The sequence below is a fragment of the Enhydra lutris genome, unplaced genomic scaffold (assembly GCF_002288905.1).
Source record: "Enhydra lutris kenyoni isolate GAN:26980312 unplaced genomic scaffold, ASM228890v2 scaffoldscaffold7, whole genome shotgun sequence".
NCBI lineage: Eukaryota > Metazoa > Chordata > Mammalia > Carnivora > Mustelidae > Enhydra > Enhydra lutris.
The window spans coordinates 46,499,924-46,522,300 of NW_019154091.1; the positions used below are offsets into that span (position 1 = coordinate 46,499,924).

General features: G+C 34.9%; 1 protein-coding gene across 1 annotated transcript in view; it reads left to right on the plus strand.

The window, feature by feature from the left end:
• Window positions 1–6,386: 6,386 nt before the first annotated feature.
• Window positions 6,387–22,377, plus strand: part of LOC111142168 (solute carrier organic anion transporter family member 1B3) — a 45,857-nt gene continuing 29,866 nt past the window's right edge. The window contains exon 1 of the mRNA XM_022495169.1: window positions 6,387–6,529. Coding sequence (XP_022350877.1) covers window positions 6,446–6,529 — 84 coding nt within the window. The 5' untranslated portion in view covers window positions 6,387–6,445. The remainder of the gene's footprint in view (window positions 6,530–22,377) is intronic.

Here is a 22,377-nt window from a genome sequence, read left to right on the forward strand (position 1 = left end):
CCAGGTCTTAATTTTCTTTGCCCTAGGTGTACATTTCCCAGTTCCCCTTCCTTGGGAAATTAGAATTTCCCAACCCCTTCTACCTCTCCTTAGTCTCTGGTTCTTCTCATGATTCTAGTACTTCCAAGAATAAACGAGGACAGAACTAATATATCAAATAAGAGAGAAATAGAACTAAAATACGTATTGCTGCAGTGTACAAACAGTTGTCCTCCAGAAGGGATTAAGGTTGGGGCACCTGGGTGGCTCATTCAGTTAAGTGTCAGACTCTCGGTTTCAGCTCAGGTCATGACCTTGGGGGAAGGGAGAGCGGTCATGAGACTGAGCCCAGCCTCGGGCTCTGTGCTCAGTATGAAGCCTACTTATAATTGTCTCCCTCTCCCTGTCCTCCCCCAACTCATACATGCATGCACTCTCTCTCTTTCTCTTTCTCAAAATAAATAAATAAATTAATTAATTAATTAATTAATAAAACTTTTTAAAAAGAAGTGATTAAGGGGTAATGTTTTCATATATGCCTCTTCACATTACTGTATATGCATGTGTGTGTGTGTGTGTATGTATATGTATATGTGTGTCTGTGTATGTATATGTATATACACAGACACACACACATACAGTGCTATGTAATAGCTAGTATTCATCAATACCATATTAGAATTGTACCAAACTATCAAGTAAAAAAAAACATATATTTTTAAAGATTTATTTATTTATTTGACAGAGAGAGCACAAGCTGGGGGAGCGGCAGAGGGAGAGGGAGAAGCAGGCTCCTGGCTCAGCCGGGAGCCTAGACTCAGAGATCTGAGCAGAAGGCAGATGCTTAACTGACTGAGCCCCCCAGATGCCTCCCAAAAGAACATATTTTATCTTAAAAGCTAAAGGAACCAGTAGACACATTTTAATAACTGTTTTTGAATTATTTTCTATTTGGAGGAGTTTTAACTATCTTGGATAATCTGTTGTAATTTTGAAGAAAAAAATATTATGTAACCAACATAACCAAATATGTTATTCTCAGAAACAAAGCTTAATAATTAAACTTTTATGTGAAAATAATTTATAAATTCTGAGAAATTATTAATATAGTATAAAGTCTGACTTTTTTTTTCTTTTCTGTAATTGAATTGTCTGGCTTAAACTTTGATTACCAAAGCATTCATTTCAAAGAGGCATCCACTTTAAAGAGAACTATCTCAAATAAACACACTGCCAACCACTGACTAGGTGAAGAGCCAGGCCACTGTCCCCAGCACTGAGGCATCTTTGTTTTAACAATCTTGGTTGACTTCAATAACTGACCATTTGGGTCATTTTTATTTTTCTTTTCCTGCGTTTTATGTTTTCACTCTTACATTTGAAATTCACCAATGAGAGGGAGCTGGCTAGGGCCTTAATCTCAACCCCAATAAAAGCAGAGCCCCAGGCTTTGAACTCTCTCCTTCTACCCATGACCTTGCTGCGTGGCCCCATGTGTGCTGTGTAAATTCCAGGTCCTATAAGAAATAAACCTTTATTTTTTCTAAGTTCCCTGATGGTTATTGGTGAGGGGTGTCTTGAAATCATAATGAGAACCACCCAGAGGGGTCCAACTGTAACATTGGTTGTTAATAGACTGAGACTGGCACAAAATATATAACTTTAAAAATACCAGAATCTGGAACAGACTGCTAGGATAGCTAGTTAATTTTCTTTTATCTGCCTAGGACAATGACCTAGTAAGATGGTTAATCATCATTGAACTGATAAAAAAAAAAAAAAAAAGTCAGCTAACTATTTAAAGAGAGGCTTTAACAACAAATAAAGGATGGACTTGTAGCTGCCACTGTAAGATTCTAAGTCCAGGTAAGAACCTTTGACATTCTGTAATTTCAGGGTTTCTTCTATGTGAGAAACTGCCACAGATTTCAAGGGAAAAATTTTTCAGATGGAAATGATAAGTATTAAACATTTTATGCTTTCTGTCTTCTACACACTTATGTTTAAGCCCTTAAAGCTCATTAAGTATTCCTTCTGGAGATAGGTGAATCTCAGGTTTATATACTCTTAAAGATAAAATACAGAAAATAAGACATTTGTAATTTAAAAATAAAGTTTGAAACCCTGTTCCTATTACTTTCTAGATAAGTGGAACTTCAAGTTTAAAAAATGGATCTCTGGTTACCTTCTCAAAATATACCACAAGGCAATTATTTTCACTAACTACATGGAATAATTAGATTTATTCCCTATTTTTTTGAGTCCATCTTAACTGGATAGTATGGGGCAGAGTGTTAGCAAACATTAAGAAACGGGATGTGTCTCAAAGTCATTTACCCACCTCTACATTCCTGTTTCAACTTGTTTGACTGATTCAAGGTGAGGAAAAAGAAGCTTTCTAGATAATTTTGTCTTTGATCGAATGAGAAAAAAAAAATTGCTCAGCATGGTTTCTGGCAAAAACTAAGAATTTAATACATATTATTTCCCTTCTCCAATTCAGGAAGGTGGCTACCTTATAAGACAGTTGTTATTGTCAAAGGAAGGTAGAAAATGGGGAAAATCCACCTATAAAATGTCAAAAAGTTAGTAAATTTGTTTGTCTTTTTTTTCCTCCTTGGTTCAACGGATGCATAGTACAAACTGGGTCACGTGGCTTGTACTATTTTTCAGTGGCTTTCAAACAGTAAAATCTTGATGCAGGTAAGGAGAGGCTGATGAGATCCAGCTCTCCTCTCCAGTCCAATCAAATTAAGCAGAACTGGGCTGTTCTGTTGAAGGAAGAATTGCAGTGCTCTGTCTGAATGCCTGTGGTCCTGTTTTATAAACATATCATTTCTCCCAGATTTATTTAAATGTCAGTTTTTGGGGACTCTAAGGAAAAAATATGTCCAGAGAAAAATAAGTTAAATTCTCCTAGTCAGACTTAAAATGTCATGATGAAGTAGAAAGTGGGGTTTTAAAGCCAAACCTAAATTGATATTCCAACTTTGTAATTACTCTGGAGTTACCTATTATAATTTAGCTGTTCTCAGAAACGAGGGGGGAAAGTACCTACATTTCCCACTTTTTGTCAACATATTTTTTTCTCAATTATCTAGGAGAGAGGTGTGGAATATTGACCTGTCTGGGTAAGTAGTGGAAATAATAGGGAAAATTAATGACTATGTTACATGTTATATCCTCTAGTGGAACAACAGTGTGGAGAGGTTTTTTTCAGCTGGGAGTAACTGGAGAAATACCTAAGAAGGGTGATTTGGGACAGAATTACAACCAAGAGATGAGGAAGAACATTACAGGTTAAGAAGGAATATAGAAGGGCAAGGTATTCTAGGGACAGGTGGTTCCACAAGGCTGAAGGAGCTTATGGGTGTCTTGGGAAAAAGACTAAAAACAAGGGCTGTGTTTATTCATAAACAACCTCAAATAGGAAATGTGAATTTTATTCTATACACTATAGGAGACCTCTGAAAGATTCTGAAGGTGGATATGATAGTCATAAAACAGGAAGAAGGCTGAAAGGATAATCAGCATTTAATCAGTTGCAGTAAACAGGACCAGACTGGTCAGGTAATGGCCTTCAGGAGTTCTTGTTCAGTAGCTAAAAAACCCAACCAACCAAACAAACAAAACTAAAGCTAAAGGGCATATACACACCATGTCAATCATTCAGAGAGAGATCTGTAATAATAGAATTAAGTGGTAAAAAATGACTTTCTAACATTTAAATTCTGGGGAAGGATACAGAAGGAGGTATTCATGAAAAAAAAAATAAACATGAAATTTATCAAAGGACTGCTTATGATGTTGGGACCACCCAACTAATAATTTCTTCCTCACTCCACTCCATTCCATAACTGAATAGGTACAGGCATGTTTGGAGCACATGCAAAAAAATGGAATAACTAGGATTTACTTAGATGTACATAGATATGGATTTTTGCATTGATGCATATGTTTATATACACAAGTGATAATATCTTTAGATATTTATCATTTCTATATCCTGCATTGTACATTAAATTGGTATTATATATATTCATGGTCTTTATATATTTATAATATGGGTACTCAATGAATCCTTATTGAATAAATTGACACATAAAATATATAGTTAACTCTCATTATTCATGGATTCAGTATTTGTGAAGTTGCTTTCTCTTTAAAATTTATTTTTAACCCCCAAATCAATGCTGCTCTTTTGTGGTCATTCATATGCCTGACAGAGTGACAAAAAAATCAGAATTGTCCAACATACATGGTCCCCACTGAGGTCAGATAAGATGTGGCTCTGCGTCCTTGTTTTATCTTTCATATTGTAAATGAGAATGCCATACCTTTTTCATTTTTGTTCTTTTTTTTTTTTTTTGGATGATTTTGCTGTTTAATCAGTTCTGAAGAGTACTGTAAAGAGCTGGTCGGTGTGCGTAAATGTAAGAAGGCCGTAATGCACATGATGGAAAGAATATATGAGTACCAGAAGCTTCCTTCAGGCATGAGCTATAGTGCTGTTGGCCACAAATTTAAAATTAATGGATCAACAATATATTTTAATTAGATGTCTTTAAACAGAAGCACATAGAAACAAGGTTGTAAATTAATTGTTTGATAAAAATGCTGTGACCAGAGATATATAGGAACCTAACCCTATGAGAAATAGGGTTAGGTTCCCTATAGGGAACAAACAGTGTTCAGGTTTCACAGTTTGCAGCAACTTTATAGAACACAGGTACTACAAATAATAAGAATCAATGTAATTATGCAGACTTATTATTATCTATTTATGCTTATGTGTGTTTCTATATATAAATATCTTAGATATATAAGTATGTATTATTCAGATATGTATGAATGTGAATACATTTTCTAAACCTCAGTGAAGAACCCACTATTAAAGAGCAAATCTAAGGAAAAAATTGCTCATTTTACTACTCTTTAATATAGAGGCTTAATGAAATAAGTTAGTCAGAGAAAGCAAATACCATATGATTTCACTCCTGTGTGGGATTTAGGAAACAAAACATGAGCAAAGGGAAAAAAGAGAGGGAGGCAAACCAAGCAACAGATTTCTTTACCCAAGAGAACAAACTGATGATTTATTTGGAGGTGGATGGGGGATGGGTTAGATAGGCGACAGGGATTAAGGAATGTCCTTGTGATGAGCACTGGGTGTTGTATGGAAATGTTAAATCACTTTGTTGTACACCTGATACTAATAGCACACTGTATGTTAACTAACTCTAATTTGAATAAATTAAAAAAAATAAAAATAAAAAATTAAATAGAGGCTTAATAACTTACAAAATTACAACCTCTTGCATTTTGACCTCAAAATTCCACTTGTAAGAATTTGTCCTACAGATATTATCATACACATTATGTCCTAATGTGAAATACTTAGATACAACTTAAATGTTTTCAACATGTAACTAGCTAGATATATTATGGATAATGGGATAATCTGCAACCATAAGAAAACTAAGGAAGTCATTTATTAATATAAAGTATATAAAGTAGCATAAAAAGGTTGAGAGCAGCGTTAATGGTATGCTGCCATTTGTGTTAAAAAAGGAAACCATTATGTATTTAATTAAAAATACATATTATATTTCTAGATCATATTCACTGAAAACTGATATTAGTCTTCAAAATAAGAAACTAGATTCTGGGTGGATAAGGGCTAGAGGAAGAATCTTTAATATATGTCTTTTTGATATTTTGTACTTTGAACTACATATATTTTACATATATTCAACTGCATACATTTTCTCTTCAAAAATAAATGAACAAAATTAAAGTAGGATCGTGATGGTGGTAAGGTCAGGCATGGCTAGAGTCTGTCTGAGAGGTACTTAGAGTGTGCTTTGCTTTCTTTAACAAATCCAACCTGCATTTCAAACCTGGTGCTTGAGGTATCTCTTCCTTGAAAACTTCTGGGCTTAGCCACTGTAATTACAGTTCATTACATGATTTTTCTACCCATTTTGACTGTTCACTATGCGCAAGACACTCTTTGACACTTTGTAAAACTATAAAGATGAATTAAACTTGTATTTGCTTTCCTAAATTTTATAATGTAGGTAGGTAAAACATATTTAAAATTTTTGTGATTTAAAATTTTTATCTCATCTAGTGTGTGACTCTATACTATTTACTTGTTTCAAGTTCTCTTTATAAATCTATCTTCCCAATTAAAATATAATCCCCCTAAAGCTAGTACTCTGTGTGTGTGTTTACCCTCCCTTTGTGTCTAGCATTTACCTAGTCTAGTGCTTGTGACATTAAAGACCCTGAATGAGTATTAGTAGGTTTATTGATTGAGGTCAACCTTGCAGCTTTTCTTGTTTTTGAATCCTATATTGTTAAAGTGAAATAAATTCTCCTTTTTCCTCCCTGAATAGGTGATCATTTCAAACCAAGCAGCAAGGACAGTTGGAAACACTCACATGCTATCAGTAGTTCCGTGATGGACTCAAATCAACATTTGAAAAAGACAGTGGAAGAAACACCTTCCAAGGAAAGGGAAACTAGATGCTGCAATGGATTCAAGGTAGGAATAGTTTCATGCTTTCAAACTAAAGTAAGTGGGGGGTTTGTTGTTGTTGTTTAAGCCAGTTTTGGAAAAGAACATTGTATTTCAAATTAGAGTTTCCAACTAAAGTACATCTTAAAATATTAACAGAATGATCTATATCTTGATTTAAAGAAGTCTTTAAATTTGAAAAAGGAATTTCTTCCATGATAATTCTGATGGCTGAGAGTTTACTAATGTTAAAAAAAATTTAGAAATGTTTTGATATCTTCTCTTTGGTTTTTGATGGACCAAAAGATATTTATAAATTTCATTAAAATAAGTCACTGTATAATGAATAGTATATAAAATGAATTCTTGGAACTGACCTATAAAGAGAGCAGATTCATTAGTTTTATGAATCACTTTGTGGTCTTGACCTACTGATTATTTTTTCTTTTGAAGAACAGCAATTTTTATTCTAATAATTTAAATAATAGAGGCTGGTAGAAAAGAGATTTGTAATAACAGTAAAAAAACATGAACCAAATACCTAACTACTGTCTTAGGAAAGCCATTTAATTTTTTCATATGCAAGTTAATAAAAGTAATAATGTTGTGTCTTGATTTTGTCTTACAACTGTAAGACATTAGAGGATATAGACTGTATTAGGATTTTCATTGACAGAAAAAAGTACTCCCTGAGTATAATGTTGAAGAAACCAAGACTCAAGGAAATTGAGAAGTTTGCCTAATGTCATCCAGCTTGTAACTGAAAACCCTTAAACCCAAGTCAAAACTTTTCAACCCCCATAGAGAAGTTTTGAAGAAATTAAAAAAATTAAAAAAAAAACATGTCTGTCTTTTACCAATATTTTAAGTGTTTTCCTCAAAGTTGTAGTCTTAGTTGCTGAATAAGGACCACAGGAATCAGACTCAATTGCAATATTGTTATATAAGGTCCCTTTTAACTTTGTCCAGAGAACATGTTTGTTTATTTTCAGAGATTACGGATAAGGTCTATTCTGATGAAAGATTTGAGTAATATTTAAGCAGAATAGCAGTCACAAGTAAAAGGTAATGGTGAATGCAAGTCTAAGGGTAATATGGTATGCTGGGTTCTTTCTGCTTTTAAACATTGAGGGTTACAATGATCTCATTTGCACATCAATCTGGCTGAAACAATTAAAATTGCCAGAATGGTCCTCTGTAGCATATTTACAAGTTAGTATGTACAAAGTATGTTAATTGCAGTATAATGATCCGGACCTGAGAGCTAGAATAGCAATAGAAGCTAACATTTATTGAGCACTTATTATATGTCAGACTCTGTTCTAGCCATGCTTTAGTGGTTTTTTTCCTTACCACGATTCCACCGCCAGATTCTAGTATCTCTCTTTTACAGATGAAAAAACTGAGACACAGAGAGGGTAAATGAATCCTTCTTGGTCCCAAAGCTGTTAAGTATTGGAGCCAAGGTCTGAACTGAGGCAGTCTGATTCCAAATCCCATGCTCTCAATTCTACTCCACATTGCTATAGTAACTGTGGTTTTCTATATTAGTACCCTCCAGATGTTCTGGTAGGTAGGGATTCAGTGATCTTCCTCATTCTGTGTTTTTAAAAAATTCACCTTCAGACCAAGTAATTCAGTATCAAGCAACCACAGGATTCTTAAATCTGTTTAGGTGCATGGGCACACACATGTACACATGATGTTATTGACAAGTGTAAACTCAGAAATGTATCAGAGTGCAAATAGATAATAGACCTCTGAAAATAACAACAGCATAATATGTTAATTAATTGAATTTAAATAAAATAAAATTTGAAAAGCTAAATAAATAACAACAGCATAGTTTGATTTTTTTCCTTACCACTTTCCCTCAAGTTTTAGACTAAACCAACTACATCACATAAACCCTGCTGATACATTCTTCATCTTTACATGTGTCATTTCTGGCTTCAGATTTCTTGTACCATTATGTTGTAACAAAAATTCTTAAGGCAATGATAATGCATCGTTATAAAAAAATGTAAATAATAAGGTGGAAGTAAAAGTCCTCCCTTTTTGCCTTCATTGCACTCCCCCTTCAAAAACAATCAGAATAACCACCCCTTATGTAACCATCAGTAATATTCATATCCTGCTGGTTTCCTCTGACTCACTTTCCATATTAACCATCAGCCATATTAGACTTTTGCTAATTTGTCAAAATGTTGAGCAAACTTCTGACTTGGAGAAGTTTCTACTTGCTATTTTCCCTTCTGAATGTTCTACTTCCAGATACCTTGCTCCTTCATTTCATTCACATTTCTGTTTAAACATTACCTCATCCCTGACTACCCCATATAAAATACCCTTTCCTACTCATAACTCATTGATCAAATTTATTTTTTTCATAGAATTTATCACCAGCTGACACTGACACACAAACTCAGATATGTAGATGAGTGTGTACACATGTGTGCCTTTAATGGCATAACAAACTAATTTATTAGAGTTCTGTAATAACCTTAGAGTCCTGAAGTTCAGAAGTCCAAAATGGGTTCACAGTGTACTACAATCAAGGTGTTGGCAAGGCTGTGTTCCTTTCTGGAGACTCTAGGTTAACAGTCCATTTCCTTGCCTTTTCCCGCTTCTGGAGGCTGCCCAAAGTCTGTGGCTTAAGGCTTTCTTTCATATGCAGAGCTGGTGGTCAGTCCAAAAGTCTCAGACTGCATCAGGTGAACACTAACTCTTATGCTTCCCCCTTCCACATTTAAAGGACCCTTGTGATCCCATTGGGTTAACCAGGATAATTCAGGATAATCTCATTAGGTCATCTGATTAGCAACTCCATTTGCAACCTTAATACCTCTTTGCCATTTACCTAATAAATTCACAGATAGGCAGAATAACAGCCCTCAAAGGGAGATGTCCAGGTCCTAATCTCCAAAACTTGTGAAAAAATATACTATGTGTATAAATATATATATATATATATATATATATATATATATATATATATATATACACACTTTGTATATTACATATATTTTATATATTTTGTCTTGGTACATTGTATGTTTTTAGTAATTTATCCATTTCTATTAAGTTATCCAGTTTGTTGGTGTAGTAGTCTCTAAAAAGTGGTCTTTCACAGTAGTCTCTTTTTATTTTTTATTTCTTTTTCTTTTTCTTTTCTTTTCTTTCTTTTTTTCTTTTTTCTTTTCTTTTCTTTTCTCTCTCTTTTTTTTTTTTTTTTGAGAGAGAGAGAGAAAGAAAGAGCGCATGCATGCATGTGGGAAGGGTGGAGGGAGAGAATCTTAAGTTGACTCCTGGCTGAGCCCAACTTTGGGCTCATCTCACAACCCTGAGATCGTGACCTGAGCCAAAACCAAGAGTCAGATGCTTAATCAACTGAGCCCAATCCTTTTTATTTCTGTGGCATCAATTATAATGTCTTAATCTATTTACATTTAGAGTAATTATTGATAGAGAAGACTTACTATTGATACAGTGTTGTTTTCTGTTAGTCTTGTAAAAGTATACCTCAGAGATATTTTGGGTTTGGTTTCAGACCACCATAACAAAGCAAACACTGCAGCAAAGGGAGTCAAATAATTTTTTATTTGTTTGTTTCTCAGTGCATACAAAAGTTATACTTCACTATGATGTAGTTTATTAAGTGTGCAATAACATTATGCCTAAAACAATGTACATACCTTAATTTTTAAAAATATTGCTAAAAAATGCTAACCATCATCTGAACTTTCAGAAATTGATAATCGTTTGGCTAGTGGAGGGTCTTGCCTCAAAGTTCATGACTACTGGCTGATCAGGGTGGTGGTTGCTGAAGTTTGGCAATTTCCTGAAATGAGACAGCCGTGAAGTTGGCCACACAAGTCAGCTCTTCCTTTCATAGCTCTCTGTTTGGTAGCATTTCACCATAGTAGAATTTCTTTCAAAATTGGAGTCAAGCCTCTCAACCAACCCCTATTGCCACGTTAAGCTAAGTTGATATAATATTCTAAATGCTTTATTGTCATTTTACAGTCTTCGTAGCATTTTCACCAGGAGTAGATTCCATCTCAAGAAACACTTTCTTTGTCCATAAGAAGCAACTCCTCTTCCATTAAAGTTTTATCAGGAGATTGCCGCAATAGAGTCAAATCGTCAGGCTCCACTTCTAATTCCAATTCTCTTCCTGTTTCTACCACATCCACAGTTGTCTTCTCCATTCACAAAGCATTCTAACTAGAAATTCTTCTGAGCAACAGTACTATCTGAAGATGAGAAAAAAATCAGTTTATTTCGGTAAAGCAAATAGCATAATAAATTTACATTACAAATATTAGTGAATTAAGATTAATTTAAAAACCCTATACCTTGTTTCTAAAAGGCAGGAAAAAACTTAGATATAGTTTTCAAGAGATAACTGAAAACAAACAAACGAAAAAAGATCAAATAATAATTTGTAGTATTCAACTATGAAAATTTTGCATTTCAGTAAAAAAGCTAAAACAGCGCCCCATGTCATTATATTAACATGAAAAATAAGTTTTTTTTAAAAACTAAGAGCTCTAAGAATAAAAATGGAAACACAACTGTTTCCATTTTTCTTAATTTAAATTCCAGCAAACATTTTTTTTTTTTTTATTTGACAGAGAGAGACCACAAGTAGACAGAGGCAGGCGGAGAGAGAGGAGGAAGCAGGCTCCCTGCTGAGCAGAGAGCCCGATGCGGGACTCGATCCCAGGACCCTGAGATCATGACCTGAGCCGAAGGCAGCGGCTTAACCCACTGAGCCACCCAGGCGCCCCTTCCAGCAAACATTTAATTAGTGTATACTCACACTATTTTCCAATTTTGCCTGACTTTTGCCTTACTTCTTATCATCCCAGCTGCACCTCCCCAGCACCCCCTGCCACCTTTCTCTGGACCTTTCCTTTATAAGAGTCTCCTCCTGCAACTTTTAGGTGGCTGTGGTTAACCTAAACTCTTCTTTTTCATTTTTTGAAATGAAAAGGACTACAGGGATTTTGTTCCCCCTACCCCCGCCCCCGCATGCCCCTGGGAGAGAAAATGCATGTGCACAAGTGCAGGGAGCAGGAGCAGAGGGAGAAGGAGACGGAGGACCCTAAGCAGGCTTGATCTAAAGACTCTGAGTTCATGACCTGAGTGGAAGAGTAGTTCACTCAATGGACAAGCCACCCAGTTGCCCTAGAGTTGTAGCTTTGAAGGTACTGTGGCCTCACCTCAAAGCCATAAGAATGAGAACCTAATCTTACACCTTTTTCTTCTAAGTGTCAACTCCCAACCAGAGTCTGACTGCTTTTGTTTGCTCTGTTCCCGTGTCTTCCTCCAGGTGGTTTTGGGTTTCCCCTTAGTCTTTATAATTGTTATTTGCTGGAGGATCCGTTTCGTGGGAACTTACTGAGCTCTTTTGGAGGCAGAAATGGTTATACATATTTCAAGATCACCCTGGCTACAATGACAGTTGGTGAGCTTTCCCAGAAGGGGTATGTAGAGTAAAAAGAGAAGAGAGTCTGAAACAAAACCCTGAAAAAAAAAAAAAAATTGAAAAGCGAGAATAACATAAGCCTGCTCAGAATACTTGAGAGGAGTGAGTCAAGAAATAGGGTTTGATTCATGCAAATGTAAACAACTTACTGGAAAGGACAGGAAAGAGACTTATGGAAAAGTGAGGGTGCAGTGGGGCAGGAGATTTTTTAAAATAGAATAAACTTGAAAATTGATTAACTATAAAGCCATTCCCTATTGCCTCCAGACAAAACTCTCTCTTGAGCACCAAACCTGCCAGCTGTGTCTTCTTGATGCATGTTTATTTTTAGGTATCTCACACTTGACTTTTGAAAAGGTGATTTCATTGTTTTTAACCCCAAGACTTCTCTTCTCATCTCAAATAACAATGTTAATACATACACTTATCCAAACTAGAAACTTAGAAAATAAAATCAGAAAACTCATTTCCTCTTATTCCCACATCTTGTTGATTCTCCCCTTAAACTTCTCCAAAGTGTGTCTGTGATCTTTTGTTTCCTTCTTTCCAGCTTAGGCTTTCTTTTTTTTCTGAGATCAGCTTGCTTTCTTCTTTGTTTTCTTTCCTTCTTTTCAAATTTTCTTTTCTTTTTTTCTTTCTCTCTCTCTTGCTTGCTTTCTCTCTTTCTTTCAAGATTTTATTTTATTTATTTATTTGTCAGAAGGAGAGAGAGAGAGAGCACAAGCAGGGGGAGCAGCAGAGGGAGAGGGAGGAGCAGGCTCCCCAGTGAGCAGGGAGCCTGATCTGGGATTTGATCCCAGGACCTGACCAGAGGCTTACCGCCCTTCTTACTCTGTACCTGTCTCAACTCCAAGATGTAGCAGAATAATTGCTAGATTGGAATTGCTCAATAAATGTTTGCTGAGTAAATCAATTGAGGTTCAAATGAGTTAACCTAGTTAATCATGGCTGTACCTCTGGCAAAATAGAAACTTGGAACTGTCTCCTGACTTCAATCCCAGAACTCTTGCCAAAAAATATAATGAACTAACTTGCCATGATTGCAGGTAAATATAGACTTTATCTCTTACCTGAATACCAGTAACCTTCTTCAACCTGTGATGCTTTAATATCCACTTGATAATTGTGAACATTTGTATCTCTGTTTTGAAATCTTTCAGCCTTAAATTCTCTCCTTCATGGCATGTCCTTTTAATATTTTTCACTAAAGATTTTGGCTTTCTTATTCCTTTTGATTTTTTTTAAGTTCTGAGAAAAATCATTATATCATTCTTTCTCTGCATTTCAGTCCTACATTAGGAATAGGGTTAAAAATGCCCATCTCATGGGGTTATAGTTAGATTAAAAGAAAGCACATTTATAAATCTATCTATATTAACTGATTTCATATCCTTCTAAAATCCCAGTTCATTGAAGGGATTCTTTGGTGGCTATACGTTTACATCTATTACCTTTTTCTTTTTTAAATTTTAATTTATTTTTTATTTTAATTTATTTAAATTCAGTTAATTAGCATAGAGTGTATATTGGCTTCAGAGGCAGAATTTAATGAACTTTTCCCTTTCTTTAAAAAAGTTTAGAATTATGCTATGAGAGTTCCACTATTTTGAGTCTCTTATCTTTTTTTATAATTTTTAAAATTTTTTTATAAACATATAATCTATTATTAGCCCCAGGGGTACAGGTCTGTGAATCGCCAGGTTTACACACTTCACAGCATTGAGTCTCTTATCTTAAGCTAATTTGCCTTTTAAGATTGTAGATATGAACTGTGAAAAAGCTTTCCCTGAACTTCCAGAAATTTCCTCTCATACAGGTCAGGGTTTATATTTGATTATATCTGCTTTAATGAGATATTCTGTTACTTTCCGAAATTTTCTCCTCTTTGATTTCACAAAGGAGTGATTTAGTGGTCAGTATTTAGATGAGTTCACTTTTCTATTTCTTTAATAATCAATAAATCATATTGTCAATATGCTCATTACTGATTCTGCAATGCCTATCATAGTATATGGCATAAAATTGTGTTTAGCTAAATGATCATAAGTTCAGTTTTGCTCTGAATGAACCTAAAGTTTATGAACCTAAAGTTAAAAACTGGATGATGTGGCACATAAACAATGAATTCTGGTACACTGAAAAGAAATTTAAAAAATAAAAAATTAAAAAACTGGATGATGGTATCTCATAATGGTAATAAAAATACATTTATCTGTGCTTACTATATGGCCAGCACTATGCCAAGAATTTTATATATTTTATTTAAATTAATCTTCCTAACAAATGTACAAGAATTATCTCCATCTGAAAACTCAGAAAACTAAAAAATGAGAGGTTTCACTACATGTTGACTCTGTACCAGATTTACAATCTGAATTGGGGAATAATAATTTATCTAACAACCCAAAAACATTTATTGAGTCTTTGCTCATTGCATGTTAGGCATCCGAATTTGATGGAGAGCCTAATAACATTTTCTCTATTTATTCACTAGAAGAGAGTCAAAACTCGAAGCCTTCCAATTCTTCATAGCAGACTGACCATAAGTCAGAAGCCACATCTTCCTCCCTCCAATTTTAATAAATATTCTGAAGGGTATTAAAAGCAACTGATAACCCTATTAGAAAACAAGAAGGGATATATTCTGTAAATCAGAAACCATGAGGGTTTTCTGAAAGGTAAATAGTAAAAAGAACTAGAGATTCTAGTCCAAGACAGGTGCAAGAGAAGAAAACTGTAAAGCATGGAAGTGGCTCCAAGTGTATATCAAAGGCAAAGACACGGATAACAGGAGGAAGAGAGGTCCCAGGGAAAACTGACAGGAGGTTGGTTGGGTATCCCACTCATTCAGTAAATGAAAACATGCATCTTTCCTTGTTTAACAGGTCTCCCCTGATCATCAACATACCCCCACTTAGTAGTGTGAACATTTTAACTTTGCGTAACATGGACATTTTAACAATATTTTATCTTCTAATCTACTAGCACAGTTGTCTTTCCATTTATTTGATCTTCTTTGATTTTTTTAACAGTATTTTGTAGTATTTAAGATACAAGTCTTTCACCTCCTTATTCTTAAATATTTTATTCCTTCAACGCTATAGTAAACAGGATTCTTTTTTAAATTTCCTTTTCAGATTGCTTATTTTCAATGTATAGAAACAACTAATTTTTGAGTGTTAACTTTTTTATCCCGTATCTTTGCTGTACTTGTTTAGTAGTTCTAATAGCTTTTTATATGTGGAATCCTTACAGATTTCTATGAACTAGATCATGTCATCCATAAACAAATAATAATAATAACATAAAGTATAAATAAATAATATAGTAAAAATATAATTTTGCTTCTTTTCCAGTTTGTATGATTTTAATTTTTTTTTCTTGTCTAATTACTCTGGCTAGAACTTCCAGTACTGTGTTGAGTAGTAGTGGCTACAGTGGGCATCCTTACCTTGTTCCTGATCTCAGAGGAAAAGTTTTCAATATTTCCCCATTGATTATGATGTTAGATATGGGCTTTTTACATATGGCCTTTATCATGTTGAGATAGTTTCCTTCTTTTTTTAAAGATCTATTTATTTGACAGAAAGAGAGAGATCACAAGTAGGATGAGAGGCAGGCAGAGAGAGAGGGGGAAGCAGGCTCCTTGCTGAGCAGAGAGCCCAATGTGGGCCTTGATTCCAGAACCCTGAGATCATGACCTGAGCTGAAAGCAGAGGCTTAACCCACTGAGCCACCCAGGTGCCCTGAGATAGTTTCCTTCTATTCCTAGTTTGCTGAGTGCTTCTAACATAAGACTGTTGAATTTTGTGAAATGTTTTTTTCTGCATCTCTTGAGATAATTATGTGGTTTTATTCTCCATTTTGTTAATGTGAGGTATTACATTGGTTTATTTTCATAAGTTAGATTTTCAACAATCTGACTTACATTCCAGTTATAAATTCCACTTAGTTATGATATGTGATCCTTTTTATGCACTGTTAATTACCGTTCGCTAGTATTTTGTTGAGAATGTTTACAACAGTAGTCACCAGGGATTCTAGTCTGTAGTTCCTTGTGATATCTGTGTGGCTTTGATATTAGGTCATGTGGCCTCATTTAATGGATTTGGAAGTATCCCCTCCTCTTCAATTCTTTCGAAGTGTTTGAGAAGGATTAGTATTAATTGTTTAAATGCTTGGTAGAATTCTCCAGTGAAGCCATCCTGTCCTGGACTTTCTTTGTTGGGAGTTTCTAACTACAGCTTCAATCTCCTCACTGGATACAAGTCTGTTCAGAGTTTTAATTTCTTCATTATTCAATTCCAGTAGGTTATTTCATCTCTAATCATTTATCCATTTCTTCTAGGTTATCCAATTTTTTGGCATATAATTGTTCATAGTAGTGTCATAACTTATTTTATTTCCGTGACATTATTTGTAATGTCTCCTCTTTCATTTCTAACTTTAGCTATTTGAGTGTCCTCTCTTTTTCTCCATTAATCTAAATGTTTGTCAATTTTGTTGATTTCTTCAAAACCTAACTCTTAGTTTCATTGATTTTTTCTATTGTTTTCTGTCCTCTTTTCATTTATCTCTACTCTAAAATCCTTATTATTTACTTAACTCTGTTAATTTTGGGTTGAGTTTTTTCTTCTTTTTCTAGACCCTTGAGGTATAAGGATAGGTTGTTGATTTGAGATCTATTTTTTCAATGTTATCATCTATCACTATACATTTTTAATAGTGCTTTTACGACACCCATATGTTTTGGTATGTTGTGTTTTCATTTTCATTTGTCTCCAGATAGTTTCTAAATTCTCTTGTGATTTCTTCTTTGATTTATTAGTTGTATTGTTTAATTTCCACATATTTGTGGATTTTTCTGTGGTCAATGAGAAAGAATACATTGTATGATTTCAGTTTTATTCAATTTGTTAGGACTGTTTTGTGACATAACATATGGTCTGTTTTGGAAAAGGTTTCATGTATACTTGAGAACAATGTATATTTTGCTGATAGATGGAGTATTCTACAAATGTCTGGGTCCAAATGGGTTTAATTGGCTTACCGTGTTATTCAAGTCTTGTTTCCCTATTGATTTCCTATCTAGTTGTTCTATTCACTATTAAAAGTGGGGGTATCGACCTCTTATTCTTAATATGTTTCTATTTCTACTATTAGTTCTGTCAATATTCGCTTCAAATATTTGAGTTCTAATTTTAGTTACATATATATGTGTTTACAATTATTATATCTTCCTGATATACTGACCATTTTTTCATTATATAATGTCCTTTGTCTCTTGTGAGTTTTTGTCTTAAAGACTATTTTATCTATAAAAGTATGGCTATCCCTATTCTCTTTAGGTTCTTATTTGCATAAAATATTATTTCTCACCTGTTTGGGCAGTATAACAAAAATACCATAGACTGGGTGACCTAAATAACAAATATTTATTTCTCATAATTTTGGAGTTTGGGAAATTCAAGATCAAGCTGCTGGCAGATTAGGTTACTGGTGATGGCTAGTTTCCTGTCATAGCTGTTTTCTCATTGTGTCTACATATGATGGAAAAAGGGCAGGAGAGCCCTTTGGTGTCTCTTTTTTAAGGATGCTAATCCTATTCACGGGGTCTCTGCTTGACATAATAACCTTCCAAAGGTCCCACTTCTTAAAACCTTCTCTTTCATGATTAGGTTTTCAACATGAATTTTAAAGGGACAGAAATATTCAGATTATTACATACCTCTCCTTTTCAGCCTTTTGGTGTCCTAGATCTAAAGTGAATCTCTTATAGACAGCATGTAGTTGAATCTTATTTTTTTTAATCAACTCAGGAAATCCATGTCTTTTAATTAATGTACTTAATCAAGTTATATTTAAAGTAATTATGAATAGCAAACAACAATTATCATTTTTCCATTTGTTTTCTTTCTGTCTTAAAATTTTTTATTCTCTTTTCCTCTCTTGATGTTTCTCTTCATGTTTATATTTTTTGTAGTGATGTATTTTGATACTCCTTTCATTTCCCTTTATGTATACTCTATAGACAATAAATTGTATTATTGTATTGTATTTTAAATTTCCTTTACTAGGGAATTTTATATTTGGTATGGTTTTGTGTTGCTATTCATCATCCTTTCACTTCAACTTGTAGAAACCTCAGTGTTTCTTGTAAGGCAGATCCAGTGGTTATGAATTCCCTCAGCTTTGACTTATCTGAGAAAATCTTGATTTCTTATTCTTAAAGGACAGTTTTGGGGCACCTGGGTGGCTCAGTGGGTTAATCCTGTGCCTTTGGCTCAGGTCATGATCTCAGGGTCCTGGAATTGAGCCCCACATCAGGCTCTCTGCTCAGCAGAGAGCCTGCTTCCCCATCTCTCTCTGCCTGCCTCTCTGCCTACTTGTGATCTCTCTCTGTCAAATAAATGAAAAAAAATTTTTTTTAAAAAAAGGACAGTTTTGACAGATATAATATTCTTTCTTGGCAGTCTTTTTCTTTTAGTACTTTGAATACTTTATTCTATTCCTTTCTAGTTTGCAAGGTTTTTTGCTGAAAAATCTGATGATAGTTTAATGGGAATTCCCTTGTATGTGATTAATCACTTTTCTCCTACTGCTTTCAAGATTTTCTTTTTGTCTGTGGCTTCTGACAATTTAATTATGATATATTTGGTGTCAGTCTCATTACATTTATCCTAGACTTGCTTCTTTGAATTTATCAAATGTGTATGTACATTTCTTTACTTAGATTTGGGAAATTTGGAGCTATAGTCTTTGAACAATTTTTCTGCCCCTTTCTCTTTCTTCTTCTGGTATTCTCATAATGTAAATACTGTTCTGCTTGATGGTGGTGTTACATAGGTCCTTACATTCTTCATTTTTATTCATTCATTTTTTTCCCCCCTCTTGGATCAGTCTTTGAGTTTGTTGATTCTTTTTCTGTCTGGTCAAGTTTAATTTTGAGCTCCTCTGGTGAAGTTTTCAATTCAGGTAATGTTTTCTTCAGTTTCAGAATTTCTGTTTGATTCTTCTTCCAAGTTTCCATTGCATCATTAATAATCTCACTTTGTTTATGCATTGTTTTTCTGATTTCATTTAGAGGTATATCTATTCTGTGTTTTAATTCATTGAATATCCTTATGATGATAATTTTGAATTCTTTTTCTGGCAATTCATGTATCTCCGTTTCTTCAGGGTCTGTTTTGGAGATTTAATTTCTTCCTTTGAATGTGTTATGTTTTTCTGTTTCTTTATACGTCTTACTAGTTTTGTCGTTGGAAATTTGGCATTTGAAGGATCAGCCATTTCTCTCAGACTGGGTGGCTTTGTACAGGATGAGATTAACTATGTAGCCAGGCTAGAGATTATCTAGACCTCTCAAGTTTTTTCTGGATGTTTGTTCTTGGGCTATTAGAAAAGTTTGCTGGTGTCTACTTAGGAGTTCTGCCCAGTGCCTAAGATACGGCACCCTCCCCGATTTAGTAAATTACAATACTGGTGCTCCACCTAGTGTCTGTCCTTGGTACTACAGATTCTGGTTCATTGTTCATTGTCTATTTTGAGCTTCTCAAATCTGGCCATACACTTTTGTCAGTACTTGAATACTAACTGGTCCCTCGTGCTGCCTCCTTACAAGCCAGAACATTGGATATAAGTCTATTCCTTTTTCTCCCCAGACAGAATATGGGAGTTGGGGGTTTTTTCCCAATCGCATCAGTGATGCTTGTTTGGGGGAAGGCTCTGACAAGAAAGTTGAGAGTATCACAGATTTTCCTACTGAACTTGTGCAGTTGGCTTCACACTGCACAGATGCAGAATTATTTCAAATAATTTGTGGATTTCTCACAGAGATGTTCAGTTTGTTGTTGTTAAACTTATATATCCATGGGGTAAGGAAGATTGAATATTCCTATTTTGTAATCTTGTGGACATCACTCCTATCTCCATTTCTTAATTTCTGGTGTCAATAACATGATTCTTTTGAAATGACTAAAACCGGAAAATTTTCCTTTCTGTTCTATAATGTAAAGATAATAAATGATATTATAATATGTCAAAATTGGCTTTCCATGAAGAAAATATTGATAATTTTTTCTAATCTCTCTGGACAAATTTATTATTTTTGTCCTGTGAGCCTTGTTGTTCCCTTTACCAACCTAACAAAACTGACTTTGATACCCTTCCACCTTTGGTGTTTCATTCTTAGATGACTTCCTATATTTTATATAAGAATTCTTAGTTATTTCTAATAAGTTGTAGTATTTACAACTTTTCTCAAGCTCTTTCAACTTCATTGCAAGTTCCATATACAAGAAGGAAAGTACGCACAGTTTTCCAGCCATGGAAGGGCTGTATTGGGCCTTTTATCTCCTCCTCCAAGCACCTCATGTAAGACACATAGTAAGTTCTAGTTATACAACAGTTTAAAACACTTTTCAGCATCTTTGTAGCAGACACTGTTCTAAGCCCAGGGATAGGGGCACCTGGGTGGCTCAGTGCGTTAAAGCCTCCGCCTTCAGCTCAGGTCATGATCCCAGGGCCCTGGGATAGAGCCCCGCATTGGGCTCTCTGCTCAGTGGGGAGCCTGCTTCCTCCTCTCTCTCTGCCTGCCTCACTGCCTATTTGTGTTCTCTATCAAATAAATAAATAAATAAAATCTTAAAAAAAATTCTAAGCCCTGGGAATATAGCAGTGAACAAAACAGACAAAAAAAAAATCCTTCACTGATGAAAGTTATAGTGAGGGCAATGTATATTACATACATAAATAAAATATTGTGAGGGGGATATGGTATAATTTTAAATAGGATGGATAAGGAAAGCCTCACTCTGAAAGTTACATTGAGGAAAATCCTCAAGGATGTGAAGGAGTGAGTGATAGGGGAATAACTATGGGGAAGAGCTTTGCCTGCAAGAAGAAAAGCAAGAACAAAGAACCTGTGGCAAAATAATAAGCCTGGAATGCTCAAGATAAAACAAGAAGGCTCTTGTGGATGCAGAGCAATGAGCAAGAATAGAGTAACAGAAAATGAGATCAGAAAGGTAAAATGGAATATTTTTAGGGAAGGGATAATCAGGGGAGGACAGATCATTTAGAGCATTGTAGGCTATTGGAAAGACTAGATATTACTAAGAGTGAGATTGGAAAACAGGGAGCAGTGGCATAATCTAATTTTTATTTTGAAATAATTTTTGTAGTTACTGTGTTAGAGGAGACTGTAGGAGGGATGAGAGGAGAAGGAGAAAGATCTAATAAAAGGCTAATGTGATGATCTAGGTTAGACATGATGGTGGCTACCACTGGTGGTACAGGAGGTAATGAGAAAGACCTGTCTGAATCAGTTTGGGTTGCTATAAGAAAATACCACATATGAGGTTGCTTGAACAGAAATTTATTTCTCGGGACTGGAAATCTTGAGATCTGGGCACCAGCATAGTTGAGTTCTGGTGAGAATGTTCTTCCTCATTTTCAGATGGTTATAGTGTCCTCACAAAGCAGGGAGAGAGAAATAAGCCTTTTTAAGGACAGTAATCCTATCATGAGGGCTCTACCTTTATGACCTAATTCCCAAAGGACCTGTTTCCAAATATCATCACATTAGGGATTAGGGTTTCAACATATGAATTTGGTGGGGACACAAACATACAGTCCATAGCAGAATAATATTTTAATATTAGAAGTAAAAGGAATTTACTTATGGGTATAAATGTGGTCTTTAAAAAAGATGAATCAACACATTTTGTTAAAATGAGTTTGAAAATAAAATATCTATAACCACTAAATTTAAAGTTTTTTTTTTTTTTTTTTAGAATGTTGAATATACTGCTTTGTTGTTTTCATTTTTATTTGGACATCTCTAGTAATAGGTTTTGTTCTGTTTTTATTTTTTAAAAATTTTATTTATTTGAAAGAGAGAAAGAATGAGAACAAGCGAGCATGAGAGGGGGAAGGTCAGAGGGAGAAGCAGACCCGCTGCTAAGCAGGAAACCCAGTGCAGGACTCGATCCTGGGACTCTAGGATCATGATCTGAGTCGCTCAACCAACTGAGCCACCCAGGTGCCCAATAGTGAGGTTTTATAAATTTTTTAAAAAGTTCCATTTTCCAGCGGACTTCCTCGAAATGCCATCTTTGAGAATGTCTAGCCACTCCCTGCACAATCTATACGATCATGGGAGGGGATAAAGAATAGCTTATTTTTGGGCGCCTGGGTGGCTCAGTCAGTTAGGTGCTTGCCTTCGGTTCGGGTCATGGTCTCGCGGCCCTGGGATCGAGCCCGGCGTCGGGCTCTCTGCTCAGCGGGGAGCCTGCTTCCTTCTCTCTGCCTGCCTCTCTGCCTACTTGTGATCTCTGTCTGTCGGATGGATAGATAGAATCTTTAAAAAAAAAAAAATCTT